At 53.2% G+C, this 12,900-nt stretch overlaps 2 protein-coding genes across 2 annotated transcripts in view; one reads left to right on the plus strand and one right to left on the minus strand.

Moving 5' to 3' along the window:
• Nucleotides 1-12,900, minus strand: part of LOC122682197 (tubulin alpha-1C chain-like) — a 1,110,822-nt gene that overhangs the window by 549,397 nt on the left and 548,525 nt on the right. The gene's annotated exons all lie outside the window — the stretch shown is intronic.
• The window catches only part of FAIM2 (Fas apoptotic inhibitory molecule 2), a 35,330-nt gene that overhangs the window by 1,756 nt on the left and 20,674 nt on the right, over nucleotides 1-12,900 (plus strand). The window contains exons 2-7 of the mRNA XM_043885131.1: nucleotides 1,743-1,938; nucleotides 5,016-5,119; nucleotides 5,535-5,599; nucleotides 6,043-6,096; nucleotides 12,361-12,411; nucleotides 12,705-12,744. Coding sequence (XP_043741066.1) covers nucleotides 1,743-1,938; nucleotides 5,016-5,119; nucleotides 5,535-5,599; nucleotides 6,043-6,096; nucleotides 12,361-12,411; nucleotides 12,705-12,744 — 510 coding nt within the window. The remainder of the gene's footprint in view (nucleotides 1-1,742; nucleotides 1,939-5,015; nucleotides 5,120-5,534; nucleotides 5,600-6,042; nucleotides 6,097-12,360; nucleotides 12,412-12,704; nucleotides 12,745-12,900) is intronic.

Raw genomic sequence — 12,900 nt, forward strand, 5'->3', positions numbered from 1 at the left:
TGAACTTGTACATTGTGGGGGCCTGTCATCCTCCATGGGACATTTCCCACTGGGCCTTAGTTTCCTTGTCTGTAAGATGACAGAAGGGGCTGAACAAGGCACTTTCCCTTCCATTAGTAACAGTCTGATTCTGTTCTGGTTTAAGGGAAAGAGGCTGAGATTTCCAATAAGAAAGAAAGAAAGAGTCAGTCACTCAGTCGTGTCCGACTCTTTGCGACCCCATGGACTATAGCCCGCCAGTTCCTCTGTCCTTGGAATTCTCCAGGCAAGAATATTGGAGTGGGTTGCCATTCCCTCCTCCAGCGGACATTCCTGGTCCAGGGATTGAACCTGGGTCTTCTGCATTGCAGGCAGATTCTTTACCAACTGAGCCACTAGGGAAGCCCATGAGATTTCCAAAATGGACTCTTAGCCAAGGGCTTCTTGCCCTTCCACTCCCCTGCAGTCCCTGCTCCTCTTCCTCCTTTCCCCCTCTCCTCTCCTCTTTCTGTTTCCCTGATTTCCAAATCCCTGCCCTCCTTGGTCATCTCCAGCCTAGGAGAAAGAGGCCAGTCCCAGTGGATTGTGTCTGGGCTCTGCAGCCCAGTGGGCCATGGCAGGCTTTGAGTCATTCTTCCTCTCTGAGCCTCAGTTCCCTCATTTAAAAACAGGGATCAAAATATAGTTAACAAGGTAACAGGGCGATTCAGTGAGAGAACCTTTCATTGAGTAATATTTTTTAAGGGCCTACTCTGTGCGAGGCCCTTCTCTGCTCCCCAGGAAAAAGGTGAAACCGTATAGAGCCGGGCACTGCCCCAGGGACAGTGACCCCCAATGGTGGGCCCTCCTAAGAATTTCCTCCTTCCTCAGTTCTTACCCCTGTTCCCATGTGTGTGCCTCTGGCCAGCCCCAAGCCTCCTAGAGCTCAGTTCTCCCATCCATAAAATAAGAAGATTCTTTTTTCCAGCTTTATTGGGGGTAGAATTGACAAATAGAAATTGTATATAGGGACTTCCCTGGTGGTCCATTGGTTAAGACTCCACGCTTCCACTGCAGGGGGGGTAGGTTCAATCCCTGGTAGGAGAACATTCCGCATGGCACAGCCAAAAACAACAAAAAAAATTGTATATATCTAAGGTGTATGATATTTTGATGTACATGTAACTTGCAAAATGATCACCCCAATCAAGCTAGTTAACACATCCATCACTTCACATAGTTATTTTCTCTTTGTTTTTTGGTGGCAAGAACACTTATGATCTACCCTCTCTCAGCAGATTTCAAGGACACAATACAGTATTGTTAACTCTAGCCACCATGCTGTGCATTAGATCTCCACAACTTATTCATCGTGCATAACTGAACCTTTGTACCCTTTGACCAGTATCTCCCCACTCCCCCCACCACCCCCTGACCCTAGCAGCCATCATTCTACTCTGTGCTCCTGTGAGTCTGACAATTTTAGGTTCCATGTATAAGTGAGATCCTCCAGTTTTTTCTTTCTGGGTCTGGCTTATTTCACTTAGCATAATGTCCTCCTGGTTCATTCATGCTGTTGCAAATGACAGGAATTCCTTCTTTTTTAAGGCTGAATAATATTCCATTGTATATATACCCCACGTAAAATAGGGGAACTTGTCTGCACCCCTGTCATTCTAGTAAGGGGAAAAAGTACCTGGGGGAATTCCAGAAGTGGAGGGGCTGGTGCGGAGGACTTGGGTGGTGCCCTGTCCCTGGTGACTTTCTCTGCCTCTCCTCCACAGCTCTCCGTGGCTAACAAGGCCCCCGGGACAGAGGGGCAGCAGCAGGCGAATGGTGAGAAGAAAGAGACTCCGGCAGTGCCCTCGGCCCCGCCCTCCTATGAGGAGGCCACCTCTGGGGAGGGGCTCAAGGCAGGAGCCTTCCCCCCCGCCCCCCCGGCTATGCCTCTCCACCCCAGCTGGGCCTATGTGGACCCTAGTAAGTCTCTTGGTTCCTGGAGGCAGGAGCCTCCGGGAAAGTAGTGGGCCCGTATGAAAAAACCTGTGTAGGAGGAAGTTGCCCAGAAATAGATGCACTGTGTGGTTGTCAGATGAGGCTGTGATGTCAAAGGTTTGGGATTTGGAGGACTGTTCTAAGGCTACCTGGTCAAGGAGAACTCCATGAGAAAAGAGAGATACAGTTTCTGCAGTCAGTTCTCTTGGGTAGGGAAGAGGGGTTTTTTCCAAGTCATCGAGCTAGGACAAAAAGAGGGAACAGATGGGGGAGAAAAACCAGGAGCTGGTCTAGAAGAAAAGGATGCAGAGTAGGAGTGGGCAAGGTTAGAGCAGACACAGGAAGAAGTAGTGCAAGACCACAGTTGACCGTGGCCTCAACTGGGACTGGCTTCCTGTGAATGGGATGCAGTCTGCTTACATGCAGGCTGATCTGAAACCTGTGTGCATGGAGGCCCCAGGGTTGTTGGGGGCTCCGACCTGAGGATCCCCTTCATCCATCACTCTCCTTGACTCTTTCCCTTCCCCAGGCCTTAACTGGAAGCAAATACCAGCTGTAGTGGGATTCCCTGGTGGGTCAGACGGTAGAGAATCTGCCTGCAATGCAGGAGACCAGGGTTCGATCCCTGGGTTGGGAAGATCCCCTGGAGAAGGGCATAGCAACCCACTCCAGTATTCTTGCCTGGAAAATCCCATGAACAGAGGAGCCTGGTGGACTACAGTCCATGGGGTTGCAAAGAGTCGGACACGACTGAGCAACTAACCCACACCAGCCTTAGCATCTCTCACAGTCAGGTACAGTTCCTAAGCAGACCCTTGCAGGCTGACGCTAGCTCCTTGCAGACTAAGAATCATGGCTGGTAGGGACCCGTCTGTTAGGCTGAGCAGCCTGGGGAAACTTTGCCTCAGGGCTGGGAACATACAAGCCCCCATGAGCTGTAATGAAGTCTTCCTCAGCCCCTTCAACCTCCCTCAACGGCCCCTCGATCCCCTCCCCCACTTTGAGTCCCCACCCCCACCCCCAACAGAATTCTAGAAGTGACCCCAAGAACAATGCCTCAGACAGAGTCTTGACTCACAAGGAGTGGCCACCATGGTTCGCACCTCCCACCACAAAGCTCCTCGGGCCAAGCAGACCCACCCCACCGTGACCTATTGGAGGGCCTACGAAGGTTTGGTGTTCATGGGAGCCCTTCCTACTGCCCTTGATACCCACAGGACTGCTTTTTCTCTCCTTTTCTCCCCCTCTGTGGTCTGGACATTTGGGCTTTGGCAGGAGATGTAGACAGTACACAGAGGAGTGAAGGATAAGAGGTTTAGGGTCTTCAAGCCCCGGGCTGGCAATGAGTCCACCTCCCTCCCCACTTCCTGTGTCCTGGTTGCCAGGAATGGCTGCCGTAAGGAATGTTTTCCACAGAACTGTCAGGGCGGAGGAAAGCAGCTCATTTTAGTTGGCAGATGACAAACATTTCCTAAGCCTGCACCAGGCATCGTGCCTGGCACTGAGCTGATTTCTAGGGATGCATTGATTTGCAAGACCTGCACTCACAGAAGTGATTGTGTAGACAAGTAAATGGACAACCACCACACAAGGAAACAGGTGCGGAGATGGAGGCCTCAGCCATTCAACTAACCTGCCCGACAGTCAGGGAAGACTTCCTGGAGGAAGGGGTATCCACTTGGAGTCCTGAAGGATGGCATGTGTTAGCTTGGTGAAGAGGTGGGAAAATGAGTGTCCGAGGTTGAAAGAAAGAATATGCAGAGGCTCAGAGGCATGAGAGAATATCACTGAAAAAAATATAGTCCCGCTGGAGAAGAGTAGCAGGGAGCAGTGTGCAGTGGAGCTGGAGGGCTTATGGGAGGCTGAGGAGGCTTTGTTAGGGAACTGGAACTTGAGTAAAAGGCAGTGTGTTAGTCACTAAGTCCTGTCTGAGTCTTTGTGACCTCATGGACTATAGCCCACCAGGCTCCTCTGTCCATGGAATTCTTCAGGCAAGAATATTGGAGTGGGTAGCCATTCCCTTTTCCAGGGGATCTTTCCAACCCAGAGTTGGAACCCCCATCTCTTGGACTGCAGGCAAATTCTTTACCATCTGAGCCACCGGGGAAACCCAAAAGGCAGTGGGGAGCCATCAAAGAACTTGAAGCAGGGCAGTGCCAACATCAGCTTTGAAAGACCAAGACAGAGGCTATTGTGGTGGAGGGTAAGGTCGGGGAGAGCTGGTAGGGATAGTTGGGGAGAATAGAGTGGACATATTTGAGGCCTTAGAAATGACCCAGATGCAGGATGAAGAGGTTGGTGTGGTCAGCATCAGGCACAAAGTTTTCACTTTTATCTTGTTTCATCGCCAGTAGGTGGGTATCACCGATCTCTATCATAGAAGGGACTCAGAGAAGGCTGGTGACTCCCTTAAGGTCACACAGCTAGGCAGTCTTGAGGACTGATCCACATGTTTTCCTATGGAGCCCATGCTTTTCTAAAAGTCTAAGTTCTAGGACCAGGCTCCCAAACTTCACCTGACTTTATTTCCCCTCCAATCACTGCCCTTCTCTGGTTCCCAGCTAGAGTACCAACAGGTCTGATCTTCCCAGGAGTCTCCACTTCCCACCCCAAGGGCCTCAGAGCAACCTGGGGTTGGACCAATGACCTTGGGGATGTGCAAGGTGGCCCTGGGGGAGTGGCTGTCCCTCTCTGAGTCTCAGTCGAGAGGGAGCTAGAGTGTCCGGGGAGGGGGATGGGGGGCACAAGAGGGAAAGGCCGCATCTCTATGAAAGAGCGTGGCCCCCAGGGAGCCCCAGCTGGGGGTGGGGGCAGGAAGAAGGGGGGTGGGGAGACAGTTCTTTCTCAGGATTCGGAACAGAGGTGAGAGGCACCCTGGGAAAGGTCTGGGAGCTCTGTGGGAAGAGATGGGGTGGGGCAGGAGGTTTGAGAATGGGGCTGGAGAGAGAGGCTTCGCCTGGTCCTGGGAGCCAGTCTGACAAATGCTCTGAGCGGGTGGCCGTGGAGGGCGGTGTTCACATGTGTGTTGTGGGGGCACTCATGGCCCTCCCCCTGCCACCCAGACAGCAGCTCCAGCTATGAGAGTGGCTTCCCCACTGGAGACCATGAGTTCTTCACCACCTTCAGCTGGGATGACCAGAAGGTTCGCCGAGTCTTCATCAGAAAGGTAACTACCTCCCCCAGCTCTCCCAGACTTGGAGGGTAGGCGGGAGAATCCGCTCGAGAAACCCCTGGCCCAACCCTCTGCCCGGAGGCCACCCTTCTCCCCCTCACTGTGATCCCAGCTGATAGTACCTGCTGGTAAATGGGGGCATCCACCACCCCCTGCTGTGCCTGAACACCTGGACTCTTCTCTCCAGATCCCCTGGGTGCAGGCTGTGGAGCGTCTTTGCTCTCTTTTCTTCTTGGCCTGGATTCCTCCCAGTGACTCTGAAGATAGAGGGTGGAGGGCATAGGATGCGGGTCTGGAGGGTAGATTGAGTCACCAGGAAGCTGGGCCCACCTGATCTTGGCTGGGGGCCTGAGCCCCCCGGCCTCCAACAGGGTCCCCTAAGCTGAGAGGAACCCCTTCCTGTCGCCAGGTCTATACCATTCTGCTGATTCAGCTGCTGGTGACCTTGGGTGTCGTGGCTCTCTTTACCTTCTGGTGAGTTGACCATGTGGACCAGTATGCTCCAGGAGTGGCGGGCCCAGGCCTGGGGCTGAGGGGGGAATCCAGCATCAGACAGGGCTGGGGATGTTTGCCTAGGGATATTTGTTCAGGGCAGCGCCCCCCCTGATGCTGGGAAGAACCTTAGACTGGGTACATGGAGGGGTCCTTCATCCAGTGGGGGTGGCCCCGTGCTTTCCGGCCAGCGAGTGTCTGTGAAGCAGCCGTTCCTCTCAGACACACCAGCCCTACACCCAGGCATGTCCGCGTCTCAGCCCAAGACTGTGGCTGGGGTCCCCTGCCCCCCAGGGGTGCAGCCACTCCTTTCTTTCTCTGGAGAGAAAGTCCTGTGAACTGGGGGCGGGGGGCAGGTGCAGATGTAGAACCAGAAATGGAGACAGAGGGTCAATTTGGATTCTCTCTTCCTCCCTCCTCTGCAGTGACCCCGTTAAGGACTATGTCCAGGCCAACCCAGGCTGGTACTGGGCATCCTAGTGAGTATTCCACACCACCCACCCCCCTCACCGGGAGCCCCCATGGTGGCACAGGGTGGAAGGTCTCTGCTGACAAGTCCCAGCCCATGGCCTCTCCCCATGCCATGGGGACTGTCCTCACAGGAGCATGGCCAGAAGGGCCCTTATGAGGTGTTTATGTCTGAGGGGGAGGGGAGAGAGGGGTGTCGGTTCTGGAGCCTGCATAACGAGGGAAGGGTGGAGCTGGGGTCATGGCTGAAGAGACCCAGACCTCGGCCTTGAGCAGAAGGGGGCTGGGACACCTTGGCCTACACTAATAATAATGTTGCTACTCTTATTAACATAGTTGTTATTAGTGCTTACGAATTATTAATCATAATAGCTGCCACTTATAAAGTGCCTAATAAGGGCTGGGCATTGTTCGCTGTGCTTGATGTACAGTATTGCATTTGCTCAGGTCTACTGGGTATAATTACCTCAGAAAACTCAGACTCAGAAAGGTTGAGTTTGCCCAAGGTCACACAGGTAGACAGTGGTGGAGCTGGGGTTCAAACCCAAGATTCAGGTTGAGGCTTGCACTCTTAATCCCTCTGCTTGGCAGACTCCCTTCCCCTCGAGCAGTCAGCTCCCGCCTAGCCTATACGCTGCAAGGAACATGGCAAGTAACTTGAGAAGGCTATTCTGACCCTCCCAGGTGGGCAATTAAGAAATTATTCTGGGGACTTCCCTGCTGGCCCAGTGGTTAAGACTCTGAGCTCCCAATGCAGGGGGCCCAGGTTCGATCCCTGGTCAGGGAACTAGATCCCACATGCTGCAACTAAGACCTGGTGCAGCCAAATAAATGAATAAATAATAAATAAATAAATAAGATAATAATAAAAAAAAGAAATTGTTCTGGATAACGCCAGGCCGGACTACCATAGGCTCAAAGCAGAACTACTGTCAGCAAAGCCTCCTTCAGCACCCATTGTGAGGCCAGGCCGGAACTGGGGCTGCTGGGAAGGCAGCCTCTGCAGGGCCAGGCAGCCTGTGAAAGAGGAGGGGCAGCCCTCAGTCCACGTCAGGGGACGCGTACCTCAGAGCGGGGGCCAAGAGGGCTGGGGACTGGAGTGGCTTAAGTAAAAGCGTGTGTGGGAGCTGGAGGAGTGCACGGGGTACATTTGCTGAGTTAGGGACCAGGCTGGCAGAGCACTGCAAGGTTCCGTGGAGGGGAATCTGGGACACCCCACAGAGCAGTGGGCCTTCTGGGATGCAGGCTCCGAATGCCCACCCAAGGAGCTTGAGTACTACAGCTGTCCCAGGCCCATTATTGAATAGGAATCTGGTGGAAAATGTAGGCTCAGCCCAGAGCTTCTTGGATCACCCTAGCCCAGAACAGTCCCACAGTGGGCCTTGAGATAACATAAGCCAGCCCAGAGACTGACAAGAAGGAGACATCTTGGCCTCTGGGGCTCTTTAAGAGCCCCAAGCTGGGGGTCCCAGGGGAGGAGACATTCACACCCAAAGCCTTTCTTAGGGTGCAGGACAGAGGGCCTGTCTGCAGACCAGGCAGGGAGGCAAGCGTCTAGGGGAACCAGGGACACTAATGAGGGTAAAGCTAATGAGGCCCCAGGGACTGCCGCCCCAGTCGGCCCACGTGGTGGGTTGGCATGACTCCCGGCACGTCGGCACCTCCTGGCAGCCTCTGAGCCCTGAGACCTCGAGAGTGGAGTTGCCAGACCCCTCGTCAGGCCTTCTGTGGGGGAGTCTTCAGGACTGTGTGCCCTGAGCAGATGGAGCAGGGGAACAATCCAAGAATAAGCAGCTCAGGAAGTGGAGGCAGAGTCAACCCACTGAGGGCGGGTGTGAGACTCTGACCTCTGAATGCGGAGACTTAGCATCCTTCCTCCTCAGCATCTCCAGGCAGAAAACAGAGATGCTGTGTTGGGCTTAGGGATGCATGGGGGTGGAGAGAAGCCGGAATTGGGTCTGGGCCCTGTGCTTTCCATGGAGCATGGCAAAGCCTTAATGGTGCTGATGAATTCACCACTGAGATTCTGTGCTGTCCTACAAAGAGCCAGCCTGTGGCTCTGTCCTTTCAGCCCCCTCCCCACCTTGGTCCTGAGTCTGCCTCTGGGTCGGACACCTAGCAGGGCTGACATCTAGTGGGTCTCACCCCCTCCAAGTACCAAGCCGTTAATAGGAATAAAAATGAAACAGGTCTTTTTCTCTGTATGAGGCACTGTGCCATGGGATTTGCAGATATTTTTCATTCGATCCCTAACAACAACCCTCCCAGGCAGATACGGTTATTATTACCATTTTATACATGAAACAATTGAGGGTCAGAGTGAAGATGTTGCTTCCTAAGCAGCAGAGCCAGGATTGAAGCCTGTCTTTCTGACTGCAAAGCTGTTGCACGTCCCCTCCGTGCCCAGCAGCCTACCCCACAGTCAGGAACTGGTCCCGGAGCAGCGTAAGTTGGGAGACGATGCTGGGTTTGGATGTTGGCCTCCACCTGAGCCTCGTGCCTCTGTGTTGACATTCTGTAAATAGACCATGGCTCCAGCTCAGGCCCTGGGGCCCTGGATCTGACGAGTCTGTCTTTCTCTCACTCCTTCTGTGACTCGTTCTCCACTCCCTGGGATGGCCTCCTACCAGCACCCCCACCCCCAGCCCTCACTTTCTCCAGGCCCCAGTTACCTTCCTCAGTGGGCTCTTGCAATCAAGTCTGATTGCTTCCTCTGAGCCATGGCAGCAGGAACTTCGTGCCTCCCTGCAGCGGGGGGAGTAAGGACCATGTGTTGGAGGTGGGGGAGCCAGGCAGAGGAGGACAAATGTGAGCCCAGAAGTGGGGGGGGAGGTGGGTCCCAGCGTCTCCAGGAAGCTGTCAGTCAGCCAGGATCTAGTCATAATAACAACAGCTCTCATCTTCAAGTTCCTGCCCTTCACCAGGCCTTGGTGCTCAAGGCTGGACTGGATGCTGCCATTCAACTCTCACTGCAGCCCAGTGAATTGGTCAGTATTCCTATTTTACAAAGCAGGAAGCTGGGGCTCTGCAATTAAGTAGTTTGTTCAAGGTCACGCGATAGTGGTGCCAGAGCTGGGATGTGAAATGTGAGGGTCAGGCTCCCGAGGTCCCTCGTCCCCGGGCTGCCCCCAGGGGTGACCTGCCCCCGAGTTACCCGTCCCTCTGCCCTTCCTCCCAACCACTCATCTTGAGGGTTGAGGAGCTCTAGACTGGAGAGAAAAGGAGGTTGAGCTTTGCCCTCAGGAAGCGTCCAGTCTGGCCAGGGAGACAGGCCCCACACCCAGGATACACATAGACTAAGGTATTATTATCACTATTGTTGAAGTCACTGACCTGTGACTCAAGGGGGACCCAAAGAGAGCAAGTGCTGGAGTGTTTCTTAACAGCTGGGGCAGGATGATGCCACGGTCCCTCACAGAGCAGGATGTCTTGCAGCAGCCCTGGTCACGGCACTGAGAACCCCTCCATCACCATGACAACAGGGATGCAGCAATTGAGAACCACTGAAGAACAGGGAAGGGTGAAGACAGAGGCTCCTGTTCACCAAATCCAGTAGGCTTGTCTCAACTTCTGCATTCCCTAAGTTTTTCATCCAGGAATATTTAAAGATCGCCTAACCCGTGCCAGGCTGAGGATTAGATGATAGGTCGTTCCAGATGCTATACCTGGGTGTGGATCTGATGAGCAGGCCTGTGGTGTATGAGGTGCAGGCTTTGGTTGAGTTCTGTCCACAGTGCACAGAGCAAGCCCCTCCAGCCCCGGTCACAGGCATCCTCGCCAGTCAGTCCTTTCCATCAGGGGCAGAGGGAGGTGGTCACCCTATGAGGATGCGGAGGGTGATGAGAGGGTAGATGGAGGGGCGGACTATGGTGCGGGATGGGCTGGAGAGGTAGGCGGGGAGCAGATCACGCAAGACATTGCCAGATCTTTGGAATTTTAAACAGAAGAGTCACATGATGGGATCTGCCTATAGCTTGGAGAGTGGCAGTCAGGGTTGGAGGCAGAAGGACCAGATAGACAGAGGTGGCTCAACCTAAAAGGGTGGTTGCAGGAATGGAGAAAAGGGAGCAGATTTGAGAGCTGCCTAGGTAGAGGACTTACAGGTCCAAGTGATTAGTTGGGTGTAGCAGGCTGGGAGTTACAGCTGACTGAGCTGCTGGGTGGGTGACTCCAAAGCTGCAATGGGGGGTTCCCAAGAAGGAGCAAGGAAGAGGACAAGTTCAATTCTAACCTTCTGTGTTGGGCATGTTTCTAAATGTGTCTGTCCAGTTGGCAGTTGGTTATTCAGGTCTGAGGTTGAGAAGGAAATTCTAGATCAGAAATATGGGTGTGCAAGTCATGAGCATCTGCCTGATAAAAGGAGTCCTAGGAATGAGTGAACGCACCCAAGGGGAGCAGGAAGGGAGACAGCCTGACAGAAGAGACCTGGTGCTGAAAGGGGTGGAGAAGGAGTGACCAAGGGAGTTAGGCGGGGACCTAAGGCTATGTCATTGTGGAACCAGGGCAATAAGGGAGAGATCAGATATTGAGAAGCCAGGAAAGATAAGGATGGATAAGTGTCAACTGGACTCAACAAGGTCATAGTGATGTTGCAAAGCTGGGGCTCAGGCTGGTTTGTTGAGTTGAGGAGTGATCATGAGATGGAGAAAATGCTGTGAACAGAGACAACTTTTTCAAGAAGCTTGGCTGTAAGGGTGGATAAAGTAGCAGTAGCAAGAACCATGAAAGGTATTGTTTAAAGATGGAGAACAGCTGAGGAGGTGTGTGAGGGAGAAGACGTGGTAGTCAATGGCAGGACAAGGGAGGGTATGGGACCCAGAGGCTTGGGGGATTAGTCTGCGATGAGAGGAGGGACAGGAGGAAGGGCACAGAGATCCAAGACACAATGTTTCCAGGTGACAGACAGGGAGCCAGGGGCGCCCCACCTCATCTCAGATCTTCCTGGGACACATCAGGGCAGACCAGGCAGGAGAGTGAGGCAGCCTGGGAGGTTTGAAGATGGAGGAGGATGGTTGGCACTGCTGCCATAGGGGATGGGTGAGAGAACTGAGGAGAAAGATGGGGAAGGATGACAGGTGCCATGTCTGATGGCACATTGGGAACTGGAGCCCATGCATTGGTGTTGGCACCCATCTAGGTAGGCATGAGCATGCCCCACCCTTGGGTCCTCAGCCCTCATCTCCCACCTCCTGGACTGGTCTCCATCTCCACTGCTCTCCAGAAAATCCTCAATCCTCAATCCTCAGTCCTTGTCTCTGGGTTTCACTTGAGCTTCCTGCCAGTCTCCTGGTGGACATGGCCACCTGGTTCAGAAATTCATGCCATAGGTACTTCTCACTGTGCCAGGTGCTGGCAGGAAAAACAAGATCGTTACAAGTAGCAACAGGTCCAGGGAAAGGCCTGAAGGAGGCAGTGTGGGGTAGTGGTTATAAGCGAGGACTCTGGCACCAGAATGCCTGGGTTCTAACCCTGCCTCTGCCGTGTGGTAGCTGTGTGACCTTGGACAAGTCAGCTGGCCTCAATGAGCCTCAGTTATAAAGTGAAGAACATGCTTCACAGAGATGATGTGAGGATTATATTAGTTAATATTCATAAAGTATGTTCTCTCTGGCTGGCACATAGAAAACACTATATGAACTCCATATATGAAACTATATATATACACACACATATATATGCATGCATGTGTGCATGCTCAGTCATGTCTGATTCTTTGCGACTCTGTGGACAGCAGCCTGCCAGGCTCCTCTGCCCATGGAATCTTCCAGGCAAGAATACTGGAGTGAGTTGCCATTCCCTATTCCAGGGGATCTTCCCGACCCAGGGATCAAACTTGCATCTCTTGTGTCTCCTGCATTGACAGGTGGATTCTTCACCACCAGGCCACCTGAGAAGCTCATATATATATACATATATATATGTATATGTATATATATATATGTTTGTGTATACACACACACACACACACACACAAGTTATAAGATATTATCTGGAGGAAAACCACTTTGGATTGGGTGGTTAGCTATCCTACGGCACCCAAGATTCATTATTTCTAGCAGTAGGCTCATCTTATTCCCCTTCCTCTCTTTTGGAACTGGACTATCACCCGGCCTGTTACAAGATTCTAGGATGGTTGTGGGCTTAACCAATCCCCTGCCCCTGCCCCGCAGCACCCTGCTTGGTGCCCTGTGGGCAGAGAGTGGGTTGAGCAGGGAACTGAGTGGAAAGCCTTCAGGAAAGACCAGCTGACTTCCCCGTCTGTCTGTCTCTCACAGTGCTGTGTTTTTTGCGACCTACCTGACCCTGGCCTGCTGTTCTGGACCCAGGTAATGATAGTGGAGGGGGGAACTTGTGGGAACATGAGCAGGATTTTGGAAGTTCTGGCCCCGGTCCTGCCTGCCACCAGTACTCTGCACCCTAAGAGAGTCCCATTTTCTGGACTCTGTTAAGCAGGCCTGCCTTTCCCCCTGTTTCCTTGGCACTTCAAAGGTGAGGGGAGGGTGAATGGACAGCTAGGGGCCCATGGGGATGTGCCTCAGGAGTGGGGGTGAATTTCCAGAGCCCCAGTCTGTGCTTCCTGCACCCCACTCTTCTCTGAACTCGGCGGCTTGCCTTACAGGAGGCATTTCCCCTGGAACCTGATCCTCCTGACCATCTTTGTAAGTGACGTGGGGGTATCTGGGAACAGATGCTGTAGTGATGGAGGGAGGACGGATGCAGCGTGAGTTTCGAGGGCCAGGACTTGGGAACAGCCAAGATGAGGTCACTGAGGGAGGCAGGGGTATTTTCACCCCACTTTTTCTTCAAAGACAGTT

This window comes from Cervus elaphus, chromosome 3 (assembly GCF_910594005.1).
Source record: "Cervus elaphus chromosome 3, mCerEla1.1, whole genome shotgun sequence".
Lineage (NCBI taxonomy): Eukaryota > Metazoa > Chordata > Mammalia > Artiodactyla > Cervidae > Cervus > Cervus elaphus.